Below are 13941 nucleotides of genomic sequence, written 5' to 3'. Positions count from 1 at the left end.
GCAGGGCATGGTATCTCACGCCTATAATTCCAGCACTTTTGGAGGCTGAAGCAGGCGGATCACGAGGTCAGGAGTTCAAGACCAGCCTGGACAACAAGGTGAAACCCTATCTCTACTAAAAATACAAAAAATTAGCTGAGTATGGTGGCGTGTGCCTGTAATCCTAGTTACTCGGGAGGCTGAGGCAGGAGAATTGCTTGAACTCAGGAGGTGGAGGTTGCAGTGAGCAGAGATTGTGCCATTGCACTGCAGCCTGGGTGACAGGGCAAGACTCCATCGTTGGGGGGGAAAAAAGGCCGGGTGTGGTAGCGCACACCTGTAATGCCAGCACTTTGGGAGGCCAAGGCGGGCAGGTCATGAGCTCAGGAGATCAAGACCATTCTGGCTACGATGGTGAAACCCTGTCTCTACTAAAAATGCAAAAAATTAGCCAGGTGTGGTGGTGCACACCTGTAGTCCCAGCTACTTGCGAGGCTGGGGCAGGAGAATCGCTTGAATCTGGGAGGCAGAAGTTGCAGTGAGCCGAGATCATGCCACTGTACTCCAGCCTGGGTGACAGAATGAGACTCCGTCTCGGAAGAAAAAAAAAAAAAAGTAGGCCAATAGGACCAAGCTAGAGGACAATCCATAAAGGATCGAAAGACAGTACAGGTACACTACACTGGTGGTCTGAGAGCATGAGCTTGAAATAAGAACAAAATTTAGAATATCTAGAACAGACAAACACTGTGCCCTTCAGGATATCCATTGTCATTATTAATTCTCACAACCAAACCTCAATTAAAGAGCAGAATAACACATGGCAGCATGAATGGCACCCCTTGGGATGAATTCCACAATGCTGCATTGGCCTGACAGAACTTGGTGTGTGTCTTGGTTACAAAAAGCCCAAATGGAGAAAACAGCTTCCAAAATATACCTTTTAGGGTCCATACATTCACTGAGGTTCACCATCCTTGGTCCCATGCCTCCTTTCTGGTTCTTTTCCCATCCAACTGCTTTAGGACAATCTTAAAGCAAATAAAACACAAAGCTTAATGAAGGAGGGAAGAATAAAAGCAAACAGATCAAACAGCAAGCTTGCATAAAAAAGACTGACATTTATAATGGCCCATGCATTGATACTTTGATTCTTTCTAAAAGGGACCTGAGGACCTGAATTTCCATGGACTTGCCACAGTTGCCTCCCCATCTTCCTCAGCTACTGGGAATGTTGTTTAGAGACCATCAGTCCCAAGCAATCTTCCTGCACAGGAGCTTCTGAAATAGCCCTCAACTCTGCCCCAAGGTGCCTCAACTTTCACTGTTACTAGAAGTTGAAAAAAAGAAAAAGACAATCTTATCTGGGGTAGGTATAACCCCACTGAGGCTTCTCTATCTAAGCAAGCCAAGCCAGTGTAACTGCAGCACACCTTCACTGAAGTTCCTATTGGGACGTGAACCTCTAAATTCAGTATGTCCCTTCTGTTGCTCATACTTATCATGCCCCTCTGCTCAGCCTTTCTGTCACTACACCTGTGTGCAGATGATAGTCCAAGGTGACTGTCCTTTAGTTAAGCTGCCCTTTCCTTTAAGCTCATCTGTATCCATTCAGAACTTTCCCTTCTCTGACTTCTTCCTTCCCTGCTGCCCCCTTTTAATCCCTGCTGTGGGAGCCTGTGTAATTCCAGTCAATTCCAATTCCAGCAGTTCCCAAAGTGTGTCCTATTCAATAATGTCAGAGGATAAGGATCCTGTGGCTAAACAGACTTGGGAAGTGCTTCTATACTTATATCTATCTTCTATATTGTAGCCCCCATTATCACTGAAACCTGGCCATTCACATTGCACATGAAGGAGATAAAAGCTCTGAGACTTGCTTGGTGGAACCACAGCCTTGTAAATCTTGTTAGTGGATCCACCCACTCTCTTGCGCTCCCTACATTTCAGGACCTCTGCTGCTCCCCCTTTCTCATTGAATTCCCACTGCTCACAATAAAGCCTGAACTCCTGAGGAAAGAATTCACCCCACCACAGCCTACACTTCCAGCATCATCTTTACCGTCTGCCTTAAGCAGCAGACTCTGCAAGAACAGAAACTCCTTGACTTGAAGTTAAGATGTACGGGACTAGGAGGGAAATTTTTCATTTTGTTTCTAATTGTACGCTGGTTTTCTTTGTCCATTCTCCTACTTTTGAATTTCTGTCAAGATCGCAATTTTCCTTTCCTTGAGAAACTTTTCAGCTTTTGACATTAAAAAAGAATAGTATTGCCCAATGTAATGATGGAACCAAGAAGGTATTGATTTCCTTTACACGATCTTTTGTTTCTGCGATAGGATGACCAATGAGAAACCATAAGGCCAATTATCCTTGAAAGCTACTTGGGCCCCAGTTTGGCTGAGGGTGTCATTCACAGCAAGAAGCCAGAAAACAAATGTCATCCTCCTTTTAAATTGGGTACTCTGATTTGGCTTTTTTTAAATGCCATGAAAAATTAAAACTGAAATAACAACATTTTCTTATTTGAAACAGGGTCTTGCTATGTTGTGAAGCTGGTCTTGAACCCCTGGGCTCAAGTGATCCTCCAGCTTAAGTCTCTGGAGTAGCTGGGATTACAGGTATGAGCCATCACACAAAGTCAAATTTGAGTTTCTTAAAGAGGTTAAGATTTCAGAATTATCTTTCTGTGGGGAAAAGAAAGAGTTCACACCTGCTACTCACTGATATTTTGTTTGATTTTATTACTATTCTTAGATTGAATTAAAAAATGTGTCTCTCAACAGCAAATACATGGAATCAACTTAAATGCCCATCAATGATAGACTGGATAAAGAAAATGTGGTATACATACACCATGGAATACTATGCAGCCATAGAAAAGAATGAGACCATGTCTTTTGTGGGAACATGGATGGAGCTGGAGGCCACTATCTTTAGCAAACTAATGCAGGAACAGAAAACCAAATACCACATGTTCTCACTTACAAGTGGGAGCTAAATGATGAGAACTCATAACACAAAGGGAAATAGACACTGGGGCCTACTTGAGGGTGGAGGGTGGGAGGAGGGAGAGGAGGAGAATAACTACTAGGTACTAGGCTTAGTACCTGGCTGATGAAATAATCTGCACAACAAACCCCTGTGAAACAAGTTTACCTACATAACAAACCACATATAACCCTAAACTTAAAAAAAACTTTTTTTTTAATGTGTCTCTGATATACAGCACAGGAACTTGACAAGAACTACAGAATCACAGCCTAGTACTGTAATTTGTAACTCCTGTCTAGGTTTTCTCCTGTTACAGGTTAGAAATTATCAGAAAACAAACAAACAAAGCACAATTTCAAATTAAAAGCTGTCTATACTTAAAAGGTTACAGATGCTGGGCTCATGTCTAGTCCAAGCTTTTTGGGAGGCTGAGGCAGGAGGACTGCAGGAGGAAGGATTTAGCCCATGAGTTCAAGGCCAGCCTGGGCAACATAAGAAGACCTTATCTCTCAAAAAATAAACATAAAAAGCGTATAGCCATTTCTAAGAAAATTAGATGCCCTTTAAAGTCAATAATGAAAAAAATATCACATATGGAAATAGTATTTAATTTACCATACCTGCTTCCATATAATCTATAAGATATACACCAAATTAAATGAGAATTATTATTTTTTTTTTTTTGAGACAGAGTTTCAATTTGTCACCAGGCTGGAGTGCAGCGGCACAATCTCGGCTCACTGCAACCTCTGCCTCCCGGGTTCAAGTGATTCTCCTGCCTCAGCCTTCCAAGTAGCTGGGACTACAGGCGCATGCCACCACACCCAGCTAATTTTTGTATTTTTAGTAGAGATGGAGTTTTACCATGTTGGCCAGGATGGTCTTGATCTTTTGACCTCATGATCTGCCTGCCTTGGCCTCCCAAAGTGCTGGGATTACAGGCATGAGTCACAGCGCCAGGCCAGAAGAATTCTTTATAAAGTTGTATTTACTGTAAAGTTTTATTTACAGCTAAGAGGGAACACACTAGTTTACATGAAAAACAGGAAATTCATTTGCCTTTCTTAAGCTAAATAATCTACATTTAATATCAGGCATAAAGAAGATGTGTTAAAGGCTTTACTGGATGATAGAAAACCTTTTTCAAATGGAAATGTAGTGTGGTTCCTGGGTTTAAATGTCAGCATTGGCCAGGTATGGTGGCTCACACCTGTAATCCTAGAACTTTGGGAGGCTGAGGCAGGCGGACTGTCTGAGCTCAGGAGTTCAGACCAGCCTAGGCAACATGCTGAAACCCCGTCTCTACTAAAATACAAAAAATTAGCCGGGTGTGGTAGCATGCGCCTGTAGTCCTAGCTACTCAGGGGGCTGAGGCAGAAGAACTGCTTGAACCCAGGAGGCAGAGGTTGCACTGAGCTGACATTGCGACACTACACACCAGTCTGGGCGACACAGTCAGACATTGTGGCCAAAAAAAAAAAAAAAAAGTCAACATCATCAAGCGAAGCGTGAGCCTGACCATAGAGAGTAGGGTGTAAGAATAACTCTGCCTTTGTCATAGAAATGGAAAGAAAATTGACTCCCCACAGAGTGGTTGGCAAGATTAAGTGAGTACCTCATGGAAGGTACCTGGCAGCTTGTCAGACATAGAAACCAGATCCACATTAGTTAACTCTCATCTCATTCCCTGAGACCATACTTGTCCAACTGGCAGCCCAGTGTGGCTCTGAATGTGGCCCAACACAAATTCATAAACTTTCTTAAAACATTATGAGATTTCTTTGCAATTTTTTTTTTAGCTCATCATCTATCATTAGTGTTAGTGTATTTTATGTGTGGCCCAAGACAATTCTTCCAATGTGGCCCAGGAAAGCCAAAAGACTGTACACTCCTGTGACTATCCTTAAGTGTGATTTAATAAAACAAAGGTATGGCATGTAAGTTAACAATACACAGGAGCTATTTTAGAATTTGCCAGAAGAGGGTGCTACATCCAATGCAAATATCTAAAGACAACAGAGAGGCAAAGGCTCTAAACTGAAAAGCAGTTTCCTCCTTTGACTGATCAAGCAGAAGTGCTCTGTCAATCTTTCGAAGTCTGTAAAGACATCTGTGTTAGAGCACTGAATCGCTGAAAAAATGTCATCTGAGCCAATCTTGAATCCTTCTGACTTTAGCACTCTAGAAAAGATCTCAGAAGTTTTTTTTTTTTTTGAGACAGAGTCTTGCTGTGTCACCCAGGCTGGAGTGCAGCAGCATAATTGGCTCACTACAACCTCCATTCTCAGGTTCAAATGATTATCCCACCTCAGCCTCCTGAGTAGCTGGGATTACAGGCACCTACCATCATTCCTGGCTAATTTTTGTATTTTTAGTAGAGATGGGGTTTCACCATGTTGGCCAGGCCACTCTCGAACTCCTGACCTCAGGTGATTCACCTGCCTCGGCCTCCCAAGTGCTGGGATTACAGACCTGAGCCACTGCGCCCGGCCTTGAAAGAGATTTTGACACCACCTCCCCATCACACACACACACATTTTAAGGCATATTTATGGCATAAGGAAAGAAATGTGCCTTGGAACCATGAGGTTGGTGTGAGGAACAACAAATTAATATATGTGAGGCCAGGCTTGATAGCTCACGCCTGTAATCCCAGCACTTTGGAAGGCCAAGGCGGGTGGGTCACTTGAGGTTGGGAGTTCAAGACCAGCCTGACCAACATGGTGAAACCCACCTCTACTAAAAATACAAAAATTAGTCAGGTGTGGTGGCAGGCTCCTGTAATCCCAGCTACTCGGGAGGCTGAGGCTGGAGAATTGCTTGAACCCAGGAAGCGGAGATTGCTGTGAGCGGAGATCATGCCACTGCACTCCAGCCTGGCGACAGAGCGAGACTCCATCTCAAAAAACAAACAAACAAACAAACAAAAAAAAACACTTCATCCTTCCTTTAAGAATAGACAGGAATAAAGATTTTGTGTTAAACAAAAGTAAAATTGAAAACAAGGGGCAGAGGAGAACAAATCTTGAAGACCGAAAAAAACGCCTAGAGAAAATTTCCTGGTCACAATCTTTGCCTTTGTTCCAGTCTGAATAGCAGAACGTGCCCTCTGTTTGAAGTAGGTGTCTGCATTGGCAAAGAGGTACTAGTTGTACTTTTCCTTTCTTCTGCCATTGTGAAGGGATGAAAAGAAAGTAAACCTGGTTCCATTTCTGATAAATGATAATTATATGCATTTTCAAAGACCAGCAAATTACCTGGGCTAAATGCCATTTCTGGAAGCTTGACTTCGAAGATGATGCTGTGGGCAACATCTCTCGCCCCCTGCATGGTACGGTCACGGAAGCAAAGGACTTCAACAGACTGGAAACTGCTACTCCTGTTGTCATGCCCGGATTTTTATTTATTTATTATTTTTGTTAAAAGGAAGGAAAAGAAAAAGCTCACATAAGAGCTTCAGCAAACCAGTTGGAGAGAATTCAATGCATTGTAATTATGCCCCTCTGACACCCAAGGGAGATGGTCTTAACCTTTTTGAACATATTCATATTATTGTTTCTCTGACCAGTGTTTAGAGGCTGAACAATGAACTGGCTGAGGTGAATTTTATATTACAATCATATTGCACATAAATAATTCTGACAAATCTTTTAAATGCAGGGAAAAAATGCTCACAAGACATTTAGAAAAAAACCTCTAAGCAGTAGCACCTCAGTCAGTAGTTAGGAAGTCCATTTGCACTTTGTAGACTTACCACCTGAATAATTGTGGATTGTCTCCCTCAAAGGACAATCTGTAATTTGTCTATCTTCGTATTTTTAAATAAACATTTTTATTTAAGTAAAGTAGACACAAAGAAAATTACACAAATTCCAAGTATAAAGAAGGCTGTCTCATGCCTTCTGTCAGTCATTAACCACTCCCTTCAAAAGTAACAACTACTCTTAGTCCATACATTGGTTTTGCCTGTTTTGAACTTTATATAAATGGAATCACAGAATATGTATTGTTTAGGTCCACCTTATTTCACTTAATATTAAGCGTTTAAAATTCATTCATGTTGATTTCTGTTAATAGTTCATTCAGATTCACTGTAACATGTATTTCATTGTAAGGGATATACTATAAAAATTATCATTCATTTCATTATTGAAGAACGTGTGGGTTATTCCCAGCTTTTGGTTATTAAGAATAATGCTTCTGTAAACATTCTTGTATATGTGTTCTGCTTCTACCTATGTATGTATTTCAGTGAGCAATCTACTTGAGAGTAACACTGCTGAGCCATAGATATTTTTAATTTTGGTAGATACTGCTCAACATTTTTCCAGCAGTATTTGAGAGTTCTGGTTGCTCCACATTGTTGACAACGCTTGGTAAGGACGTTTTTGTTAAATACTTTTGGTGGATATGTAGAAGCATCTCATTATGGTTTTAATTTTTGTTTCCTTAATGACATGATACTGGGCATCTTTTCAAATGTATACTGGCTTTTAAGATATCCTCTGTTTTAATTATTTTAGGGTTAAGAAAAATGGAGAATGACAGCAGTAGGAAAATCCTATCTGAAAGCAACCCAGACAGCTAGAAGGGAGGGCTACAGAATTTGTGTCAGGACCTGTGGCTACCAACTCTACCATATGCTAAAACATCTTTAGTACAGAATAATCAGAGTATGTGGCTCCCTAAGAGACCTAATTAAGCCTCATATGGAAATTGGGTTATGACTGATTTACTGATTGCCTGGTTTCCATGCCCAAAATGAAAAAAAATGTGATTGGGAAAACAGAGATACAGACAGAAACAGACACATTGTAAAACACATACTGACAGAGGCAGACAGACAGACAGACAAACACACACTCTTGTAAATACCATCTGTGGGCTGCTAGGACCAAAAAATTCCTCAAAGGCCATCCAGGGTACTGGGCTAAGTTACAGGGATCATATACACCGATTGTTATCTGTGAACAAAAAAGACTTTCTGAGTGAGTCGAGTATCATGTCAGCTTCACAATACAGACGTTGCTTATATTTCCTCTTTGCTTTTTTATGCTTTCTGCAAAGCCTTAAAAATTAGACACCTGGAAAAGGGCTAAGGGGAGAAGAAGAAAGCCACAGGATTCACTCTGGATATAGAACTTCCTGATGGTAGGGGCTATCAAATTCTTGTCTGCACACCCTGTGCCTTGCATTGGGGCCTGGCAGAAAGTAGGAGCTAAGTACATTTAGAAGGAAGAAAGACTGGAAGGAAGATGGGAAATGAAGGAGGGCAGTCAACAGGGCTTGCATAGAGATCCTCTTGTAGAAAAAAAATATAATCTGTGAAAATGCCTCATTTTTACGCAATGAGAAAATCAAAGAAGGGCCACTACCAATGTAAATATATAGTCAGATCAAGTTAAACAGCCAGTTACCCTTGATTTTGCTAACATGTATTTCCTCCTCCCGTTTCCCATCCCACTCCAATCCTGATCTTCATCTGGAACACCCTACTCAATTTAAAATACCACCTCTTTAGTGAAGACTTCCCCTGAAAGAAGCAGTCGGCCTAGCTTTGCTGCTTCCATAACGCTTTGAACATTATGTAGAATATTTTTCACTCTTCTGTTTCCTTCCTTTCAAAGACAATAAGCATCCAGCACCCAGATACTGACTTTGAAATACCATTCTCACATGGTTAATTCTAGGGCTCAGGCAGGAAAAATACAAGAGAAGCTTGGAGCATCTTATAGAGCCAGGAAATAAGGAGACATTCAAAAAACAAATGGTCTGGGGCATGCCAAGGGGATACAGGCACCAACTGAAAGAGTTCTCAATGGCCAAGGCTGGAACAGTTTATGCAACAATATAAATAATACGATGTTGAATTACAGCCCAAAGTATAAAATGAATATCTACGAGTCCACACTGATATAAATAAAGAATGGAATAAATGTGAAGGGACAAATCTTCCTTAAAGAAAATTTTCAAACAGTATATAAAAATACTGCCCTCTTCAGGAGCAAAATTTAACCCTTCCCCTTCCAAAAGGTAGCTCAATTAGTGATTTACTTACAAAGAAAAAATAGTGACGTTACAGTGGAGAAAACTGGCAAATATTACCTCAACCAAGCAATCAGTTTAACATTACCAAAGATGTCACACAGATTATCAGGTGATAAGGGCAATTCACTCAGTGGTATTCTTTCCAAAAACCCATAACCCCAGTCTAATCACAAGAAAACATCAGATAAATGCAAATTAAGGCACATTCTAAAAAAATGACTAATCAGTACTCCTCAAAAATGTCAAGGTGATTAAAAAAAATAGTGTGAGAAACAATTACAGATCAGAGGAAACTAAGGAGGAGACATGACAACAAATTGCAATATAGTAGTATCCTGGACTGGATCCTGAAGAGAAAGAGGATATTATAGGAAAAACTGGTAAAATCTGAAATGTCTAGAATTGAGTTAATAGTAATGTACGAATGCTGGGTTCTCAGTTTTGACAAAGGAACCGTGGTGATATGATGTGACAACCTTAGAGAAAACTGACACTGGGTGAAGGCATATGGGAATTCTCTGTACTGTCTTTGCCACTATCTTCTATAAATCTAAAATTATCCCAAAATAAAGTTTATTTCAAAAAAACGAAGACAAAGAGCAGCATCTGCAGAGCTGAGAGTATCTTTTTCATCTCTCCATGATCAGTTCATAAATACAGAGCAGACGCTTGGTGAATGTTTTTTGAATGATAAAAAGGTAGATGGATGGATAAATGAGTGGAAGAAAGAAAGGAGGGATATAGAGTGGGTAGGGGTGAGGGAGGAAAGTGGCTGGTAGAGAACCATAAATTGACCCATAGGTTTCCTTTATAAGCATAGCATGGATTAAATGAAAACACAGCTGATACATTTTTGTTAAATCTAGATCCAGTTAGTTCTATAAGGATGGAATCAGCCTAAACACTGCCATTTATTTCTCACAATGCTTGGTATAGTATCAGCCACAAAGTAGGTGCTTAACCAATATTCAGAAGGAATATCCATAACCCCACCATCCTGAGAGAACTAACATCTTGGTGTATAACTGCCCATAAACTTATTATTTGCATAAATGTATTTTAATTACTAGGACTTTGAAACAAACATTGGATCATGCTCTAAATACTGTCTTTGTTGTTGTTTTGAGACAGAGTCTCACTCTATTACCCAGGCTGGATGGAGTGCGGTGGCAAAATCTCAGTTCATTACAACCTCCACCTCAAGTGATTCAAGCGATTCGCGTGCCTCAGCCTCTGCAGTACCTGAGACTACAAAGAGGCATGCACTACCATGCCCAGCTAATGTTTAGTATTTTTCAGTAAAGACGGGGTTTCACCATGTTGGCCAGGCTGGTCTAAATCTCCTGGCCTCAAGCGATCCACAGGCCTTGGCCTCCTAGTGTGCTGGGATTATAGGCATGAACCACTGCGCCCGGCCTAAATATTGTTTTGTATCTCTTATTGTATTGTGAACTGCCTTCCATGCCAGTAATGTTCTACAACCATTGTGAGTAATGGCTGAATGGCATTCCATTGTATTGATGTACCAAACTTTTTTCTATTTTCTTTTGAAGGACAATTAAGTAGTTTTTATCTGCTCAGTCTTGTGAAAATGAATTTTGCTACAGTCCTATCAGATAACTACTGTATTATTTCAAAGACACTCTTTAAAATATTTGCCACCTTTTCTATTATATGTAATTTTCTTATTCCTAAAAATTGAAGCATTTTCTGTCTAAATGCATGTTTGTGTCTTAAATGCAAATAGACAGATTCATATTTAATTTAATACAAACAGGTCCACAGCTATGGTCATCCTTTTAGGAAATACCTTTATTTGAGATTTCTTTTTCCACAGAGATAAGGTCTCAGTATCTAGGGCTCTTTTAAAAATAGAGCTTAGTATGCTGAGTAGCCTCTTACTAAATCAGGCCTAGGGCAAAGTACTCAACCCTCCAAGCCACAATTTAATCATGGAGGAATATATTATATTCCTCCATATTGATGCAGCTGGTCTACTCCATGGACTTGAATTTTGGGTGTATTAGAGAGGGTGCTCTTAAAAACAAAAGAAAACATCTCTGGACTATCTGTCATTATCTTGAAAACTCCAGATTGGCTCTATGTCTTCCCAAGCTCCTCAAAATGCGGTACATGCCCCAGCAGCATGAATGCGTCAGCCTTCCCTGGGAGCCTTCAGAAATGCAGAATCCCAGGCCTTCTCCCCAGACCTGCTGAATCAGAGTCTGCATTTTAATAAGAACCCAGGTGATTCATACATACATAGAGGAAATAATATATTCCTCCATGATGGAGGAAATAATATATTACTTATTTCATAGAGCTGTAGTGAGAATTAAATTAGCAATACTAAACATGAAAAGTCCAGTACATACATAGTGCAACTAATATGATTATTGGTGATAGAAACTCCAGTGGTGAGCCCAACAATCTGTATCTTTATCTGTGCTAGGGTCGTGAATAATCCTGATGCAACTGGTCCACTCCATGGACTTGAATTTGGTGCTTATTAGAGAGGGTGCTCTTATAGACAAAAGAAAGCATCTCTACAGATAACTGTCATTATCTTGAAAACTCTGGATTGGCTCTATGTCTTCCCATGCTTCTCAAAATATGTGCCCCAGCATGCATCAGCCTTCCCTGGGAGCCTTCAGAAATGTAGAATCCCAGGCCTTCTCCCCAGACCTGCTGAATCAGAGTCTGCATTTTAATAAGAACCCAGGTGATTCATACACCCATGGAAGTTTCAGAAGCACTGCTTCTCCTCAACCTTCTATAGCTGTGGGTCTCAAACCTGAAGACGCTTGGGTATCACCTGGAGAGCTATCAAAAATACTGCTGCCAGGTATCCAGAGGCTCTAGTTTAATTGATCTGGTGTTTAGCTAAGAATTAGTTATTTTAAAAGATCTTCAGGTGATTCTAATGTGCAGGTTTCAAACTTATTATTTGTCTGTAGCAGTTTCTAAAAGTATGGTCCAGCACAGACCACCTGCAGCAGAATTACCTAGAAGCCTGATGAACTTGCACAACACCCTACCCACACACATACACACATTCTGATCCCAGACCTTTCCAGATACCACCAATATGTCCAGTGCATATCCAGTGAATATCCCATGTGATTCTCATGTACGCTATAATCTTAGCACTAGCTGTCTAGGGTCAAAAGGAGAAAATGAGTATTTGCTTAAAAGAGGGTTCACTGCATAAATATACATAATGGTAAGAAATTCCTGACTTTAGAAAAATTAAAATATGGAGAAGCAAGCAATTTGCAACAAAGAAAATACAGGATGAATTTCATATTTGATATCCTGCTGGTTTAGAACTCTTTGTAAAGGCAGGAGCAGTATATTCATCTTTCCATGTCTAGTTACCTAAGCACAGTGACTGATAGTCAGCAAATATCTACTAAATAGGTGACAGACTAGTAAATTTCTCCAGGCTCAAATACATGGACTCCCCCTCTGCAAAGATCTTGGGCAGGGATTCTGGGAGACAGCTAGAGGGGAAAAAGTGACGCCTGATCAACACAGACCTGAAGCTTCCATACAAAACTGGGATGCAGCATCTCAGCAAGTTACTTTTCCTTCCTTCATTCTTCTCTCAACATTACAGGGTCTCCATTCAATGGCATTTTAATCCTGGGATTCTCCTAGGTTAGAATGTGAGAGTAAGATAAAAAAGAGGGCTTCCTATGGTAAGCAAGAGAACTCTTGAGAAGATTACCAGTCTAGGGCTTCTACCAAATTAAGAAGCTGTCTTCCTTGAGTTCTTGTGGTCCATCTGGCCACACCACCTGGTACTGTTCCACCAGGGACATCTTTTTATTTTGTTCCCCTTTGCCAATCGTGACAGATAGCGTCTGCCAGGCAAACTGGGCATTTATTTAGCAACCATCACTTCAACTTCACATTGCTTTTATTCAAAAAAAGCATTTAAGACCAGACGTGGTGGCTCACACCCATAATCCCAACACTTTGGGAGACCAAGGTGGGCAGATCACAAGGTCAGGAAATCAAGACCATTCTGGCCAACATGGTGAAACCCTGTCTCTACTAAAAATACAAAAATTAGCTGGGTGTGGTGGCACGTGCCTGTAATCCCTGCTACTCAGGAGGCTGAGGCAGGAGAATCACTTGAACCAGGGAGTCGGAGGTTGCAGTGATCTGAGATCATGCCACTGCACTCCAGCCTGGTGATAGAGCGAGAATCCGTCTCAAAAAAAAAGGCATTTACAACTCTAACTAGTGTAAAAAGGGGGAGAAGGAAGAAACTAGCATTTCTATTTCAATAACATTGAAACAGCTTATACAGCTTACAATAAGAAAATGCCTGGTGCAGTGAAAAATGCACTAGCTGGAGAGTCGGCAGGTATGTTTTAATTCTGCAGCTGAATCTAAGACCTTGAGGAAGTTCCTTCCTCTCCTGCAAAATGATGGGGTTGAATCTTTCATCTCAAAGGATTTCTTCCAGCTCCAGAATCACAGAATTTTAGAGACTGTTTAAGAAGAAAATACCCTATAGGTCACAAAACAACATAGACGATATTAAAGCTAAAATTAGAGTATCTAAAGGCTATTCAAAACCAGAAAAGGAAAAAACAACAAAAAACACATAAAGGTTATTAAATGGGTTATTCAGGAAGAACCTAGGCAGTATTAATCTAGAAAATGTCATTCCTACAGAGACACTGAATTTCAATTTTCAAATGACTTCACAAACCTGGGCCCTTAATCAAACATTTTGGATCACTTGCTCTTGTGCAACCTGTAGCAATTTACTTAACCTCTTTTGCCTTAATTTCCTCATCTATAGGATAATTCTTAAGTGCACTTAACACAGAAACTGAGAATGAGGCCAGCACTCAACAAATGGTAACTACAAAAACAACATAAATACACTCTCTTGCAGTTAAT

At 40.5% G+C, this 13941-nt stretch overlaps 1 protein-coding gene across 8 annotated transcripts in view; it reads right to left on the bottom strand.

Moving 5' to 3' along the window:
• Window positions 1-13941, bottom strand: part of ATG7 (autophagy related 7) — a 261895-nt gene that overhangs the window by 197134 nt on the left and 50820 nt on the right. For 7 of the 8 annotated variants that reach the window (XR_004264016.1, XM_032262224.1, XM_032262226.1 and 4 more), the window contains 3 exons: window positions 7849-7937; window positions 6231-6352; window positions 920-1010 (listed from right to left, as the gene is read on the bottom strand). Coding sequence is in view for 7 of the 8 variants with exons in the window: in XM_032262224.1 (XP_032118115.1) it covers window positions 920-1010; window positions 6231-6352; window positions 7849-7937 (302 nt within the window). In the remaining variant the exon portion in view is untranslated. The remainder of the gene's footprint in view (window positions 1-919; window positions 1011-6230; window positions 6353-7848; window positions 7938-13941) is intronic. The other variant, XM_032262228.1, reaches the window with a different exon arrangement.

Source organism: Sapajus apella, unplaced genomic scaffold (genome assembly GCF_009761245.1).
Source record: "Sapajus apella isolate SASKATOON/1434 unplaced genomic scaffold, GSC_monkey_1.0 scaffold128, whole genome shotgun sequence".
NCBI lineage: Eukaryota > Metazoa > Chordata > Mammalia > Primates > Cebidae > Sapajus > Sapajus apella.
Note: the sequence above shows the minus strand (reverse complement) of the source record. Positions and strands in the feature narration are given on the sequence as shown.